Source organism: Montipora foliosa, chromosome 8 (genome assembly GCF_036669935.1).
Source record: "Montipora foliosa isolate CH-2021 chromosome 8, ASM3666993v2, whole genome shotgun sequence".
Taxonomy (NCBI): domain Eukaryota; kingdom Metazoa; phylum Cnidaria; class Anthozoa; order Scleractinia; family Acroporidae; genus Montipora; species Montipora foliosa.
In genome coordinates this window covers 38260488-38265487 of record NC_090876.1, presented here as the reverse complement: position 1 = coordinate 38265487, position 5000 = coordinate 38260488, and the positions used below count along the sequence as shown (strand labels likewise).

At 40.1% G+C, this 5000-nt stretch overlaps 2 protein-coding genes across 3 annotated transcripts in view; both read left to right on the top strand.

Annotated features, from left to right (window-relative positions):
- Nucleotides 1–5000, top strand: part of LOC137967373 (D(5)-like dopamine receptor) — an 88788-nt gene that overhangs the window by 6338 nt on the left and 77450 nt on the right. The window lies entirely within an intron of this gene.
- LOC137967354 (D(1) dopamine receptor-like) lies at nucleotides 1613–4349 on the top strand. The gene has a single exon (XM_068813885.1). It carries the CDS (start codon nucleotides 2071–2073, stop codon nucleotides 3193–3195), a length of 1125 nt encoding a protein of 374 aa, XP_068669986.1. The 5' UTR covers nucleotides 1613–2070; the 3' UTR covers nucleotides 3196–4349.

The window sequence follows — 5000 nt, the reverse complement described above, 5'->3', positions numbered from 1 at the left end:
ACGAATTTTTGGCGTTTGAGCGTGAGCTTAGAGGATCAGCAGAGACTGTCTTCTCACCATGTCTGTCGATTCCATTTCGACATGTATTAAAGTCTTCGCGTTGGTGAGTGAAAGGTGGTGCACAATTAATTGCACCAATGTGTACTTGTTCAGAATCTTTTGCTTCACCTTCGAAGAACGCCATTTCTTTAATTCTTCAGTTTCTTGCTTCTAAATGCTGCAGCGGAAGGTGCTCAAACACTTAAGTATAAAAGCCACAAACAGCATTTGCGGCGTACCAAGTCATAGCTGTCTAAGCTGTGTTGTGATTATCCATTCTGATTGGCTAATTAGATCGAACTTCCGGTTACGCAGGAATGACAACCTCACCAAAACTCGTGGATACATCCACGAGTAAAAGGGGGGTAACCATGCATTTTTCGGAGATACTCAGGTTTGTTTTTTGAAAAAGTAAGTTTCTTCACAGTTTTTATCGGAACAAATGCTTACTTACAGTGAAACAACAGGAACGTCAAAGGTCTTAAAAATGAATAGCAAATTGCGACCGGATGATTCTATAAGTGTGTTTTTAACTGACAAAAGCGTGACGACAGAGCCATTTTTGAGCCGGACAGCCCTCCTCTGTAGTTACTAAAAAGTGCCCTTTATCAGTTTTTCACGGCCCCAAAAATTAATCCCAGCTTCAAAGCGCTTCAAACTTTCATTTTATATAATTAAACATAGGAGTCACCAAGCGATTTTAAAAGTTAAATTGGTTTTTGTCAAGGTTTTGTGGATTAATTTTTTGCAATTTTGTCACTTCCCTCCCCGGTGAATAAACAAATGTGTACCTTTTTGTGTTGCACTCTGGGATATTCAGTATGGCGACGATTACATAAAGAAGAGATTTTTTTCACTTTTTGAGTGGATATTATTTTGATTCTTTGGGAAGAGCATTTTTTCGGAGGTGACTCTTAAGTGACCAGAGTAACATCTGATATGATATTTGGAGAGAGAAATTTACTTGGTATTTGTTTGGACACCGCTAGGGAATACAACCCGTACGTCGCTGAATTGAAGTGATCACTAAGTTACTTGCATTGTTAATCGTTTTTTGCGGTGAGCTTACTTGCCTTGGAAGGCCTTTTGAAGACCATTAAAATTCGTTCATTAATTTTTGTTCAGTACTTACGCCCGTTATTCGGCGCCCCTTGATCTTTATTCCAATTTTTGTCGGTCTTGGTGGGAGCCGATTGTACAGAACAAAAACAGTAATTAATATTGTGCTTGAATCATGCTTCGTGGTAATTTTTTGAACAAAAATAATTATTGAACTGAAAGCATTGATCTTAGATCCTGTGTGGTCATCTTCGAAGAATTTAATTTCAATGATAAATAGCCCTGGTTCATTGTTGAGCACTGGACTCAATAAAGATGGCTCCATTGAAATAATTCTTTCTGCACCGTCCACTTTCTAGGCTAGCTCCATTCAATCATTGTTTCTCTGACTTTTCCAATTTGTAGTAGAGACAAATGTTCCATTACGATTTCTTTCTTTTTTTGGTCTTTTGATACAAGACACATGCGTTTCGCACTGCAACCGAAAAACTTGGCGCTATACGCCCCTGGTTGGCTATTTATCGTCTGATATCAAAGTGCGCTCGTGGAATAATTGTTCATTATACTATATCATATTGTGAGTGAATGAATGTTTCCAATTTTTATTTCAGGTGATTCGACGGCCAAAGAGCATAATATATATCAGGACCGAAATCTGGGGTAACGAACACCTGAAAAAGGAAGCAAATCGTTTAAGTTGACGGAGACAACTAAAATCTTTTTTTGCCATCCATTACTAGTCACACCTACTGGCATATCACTTGTCTTAGGGCAAGGGAAATATTTTTCATAATTCTACGGGCGGCCTTCTACGCAAACTGTTTGTCAAATTACCTCCGAAAGTCGAGTACCACTGAAGGACAAAAGCATCAAGACAGACAGATTTTGTGTCGATAGGAGAACGTCACAAGGGTACGTTGAGCCAGTCTACATTTACCAAGCAGCCACATTTGATCCACACCGAGATCAAGCATGAATAACACGACAAATGCAACAGACATTCCTGAATATGAATCTGACAGCTCTTGGTGGGATTGGAATACATTTTTTTTAGCCTTTTTCATTATTGTAATGATTGTGACCATATTTGGAAACAGCTTAGTTTGTATCGCCGTATACGTCTACCGGCGTCTCCACAGCCCTACAAACTGGTTTATTGCGTCTCTTGCAGTAAGTGACTTCCTATACGCATCTGCGAGCCTACCCTTTCGTATCCTCTCCAATGTAACCATCATACAAGATGTTTGGATCTGCAAGACATGGATTTGGGTGGACATGGCTTGTGCGGCAGCATCCATCGCCAATCTGGTGGTGATCTCAGTTGACAGACACTTGAAAATTACCAAACCTTTTGTTTATCGTAGAAAGATGACAAACTTGCGCTCGGTTTTGGCCATTGGCGGCGTATGGCTGTACGCGGCCACACTGTCTACGCTTTCCATTATTGCTTGGCCTGGAGCGCGAGGCGTTCGATTGAGTGCTTACGGCTTGTGTACGAATACCAACAAAACATTCTACACGGTAGTGAACATAGTAGCTTTTCTGTTCCCACTTACTGTGCTCGTGACTTGTTACAGCATGATTTTGCGCACTGTCTGGATTCAGTTCAAAAGAAGGCAACACATGACTGCCAACTTCAGCAGCAAGGAAGACAGGCATACGCGAAAGAGCGCGCGGCGCGAATTCAAAGTCACTAAGACAATCGCCATTGTCCTGTTGACTTTCACTTTGTGTTGGGCTCCATTTTTTATCGTGTTCACTATTCAACAGTATGATATGTCTTTACTGAGACCCATTCCGGAAGTTCTCTTTTACCTGATCGTCATGATTCTACCAAACTTAAACAGTACTTTAAATCCGATGATTTACGCGTACTTTAATACTGAATTTCGGATCGCCTTTAAGAAGATAGTTGTATCCATATGGGGAGAACGTGCCCGTCAACACAATAGTTCATTAACAAGCTTTTCTAAAACCACTTTTGCAAGACGCGGAACTCCACCATCTGAGAATGACAATGACAATCGGAACCAGGGACAACAGAAGGAAGATCGACAGTCGTCCTTGATCGAGGATACCATAATAACTCAAATCTGAAACTCAATTCTTGCACACTTGTGTAGCGTGCGAATGCAATTTCGAGAGCTCCAGGATAGTATGATTATGTTGTATAGCTACAAAGTTTTTCAAGTTTAAAAGGATACTGTGCAGTCACTAACAGCGGAGAATGACAAGCTAAAGGAAAAGGTGGAGTTAAATTTTTGCGCAACTCAAGAAAGCTCAAGAACCTGATGGGGAATCATGCTGGCCGCCATGTTGCAATGGCATCGGATCGTGACGCAACGACATTGCAACGACGTACTTAGAATATGATGATCTTAATAAATTTAGAGACCGGGCCCCAAACAAAATATCTCAGTGACTCTTGGAATATCACTGAAGCAGTTATCGACCGAAGTATCAAAAGTCTCGGGGGCCAGCCAAAGTTCAATCCTAATCATGTGTGTTCATAGTGCAATCTGCAGGCTGAGCCAATCAGGATAGTTCTTATTTCACTGTCGATAAACCCCTAGTGTATCGAACATAAGCCTAGTGTTTATTCATTCCATCGCTCTTGCAGGCAAACATCTTGCCTGCTTTAGTTTGCTTTCTAGTACAATTATTTTCCCACCCTCCTCACCCCTATGTCACAAGCATGTCATGCACCATAGTACACGCAATATACTTTGCTTCCTATCTAGACTTATGATACATGATGTTATATATAGGATGTTTTGAATACAAAACGCTATACATAAGATATCTTCCTATAAGTTTAATTGAGATGGATATCTATATTTTAAACATGTTACAGTCAGCAGCCAACGCTACTTAGACTTGCTGCATATTTGCATTACAGACACTTAATGATTCGAGTAGCCCTGTCTACTTTCATAGACTAGGTATATACCTGTATTATGAGGTTAAGCCCCGGTTCCACTCGCGTTGTGTTGAATATTTTCTTGAAATGATTTGTTAACAAATCTTCGGTTAGGCCTTCGGTCCAACATATTGTTACTCTCTAGTATCTGACAATATCATTGCGATATTATATCACTTAATACAGTCTTCAGTCTTACATTCCAGTTTGACTTCAGCAGTTTCCCTGCACATAAGATGCATAATGAACCTATTAGCTATGCTTCCTATTGAGATCTTCACAGCTGGACTCTGGAGTAAATCTTAGGTGTGAATCTTTCCTCTGTTCTGTGACGTTGAATTTATTTAGACAAATAAACTTTGGGTTGGGATGAAGTGCTCCCCATAGACTCACAGAATGGATTGGTTGCCATGGTAACCATGAGTCTTAACTACCTCTTTCAGGGTATTGTGACCTGCAGCCCTGAGGAGGATTAAAGACCTCTCACAGGGTATTGTGACCTGGAGAGGAGTTAGGACCTCTTTTAGGGTATTGTGGCAGCCCTAAAGAGGAGTAAGTACTCTTGCAGGGTATTGTGATCTTCAGTCCTCAAGAGGAGTAGCACCTCTCTTAGGGAATCGTGACCTGCACCCCTAGAGACAAGGGGCTGAGGGGGGTTTTGACCCCTCCCATCTTTCCAAGCTAGACTAGTATTGGGTTAGCGATAGTTGCCTGTTGGAGTACTTCATTCCCAACCCCTTTCCCCACATTTGTTGTTGTTTGTGTTTTTTTTTTCGTTTCTCATGGATTGGGAGCATTAAATAGTAGAATAACAGACTATACTTAAAAATCTAATTTACCTAAATGCTAAAAATGTAATTTACTTATAACTTTAATTTACTTGAAAAGTCTTAAAGCATAACTTAATCCCTTGTTGGATTATTATAATATGATAACGATGAAATATATAAATAAATAATTAATTAACAAACTAATGCAAGAA

Coding starts and splice junctions, on each gene's coding strand:
- LOC137967354 (XM_068813885.1), top strand. CDS start 2,071: ATGAATAACACGACAAATGCAACAGACATTCCTGAATATGAATCTGAC.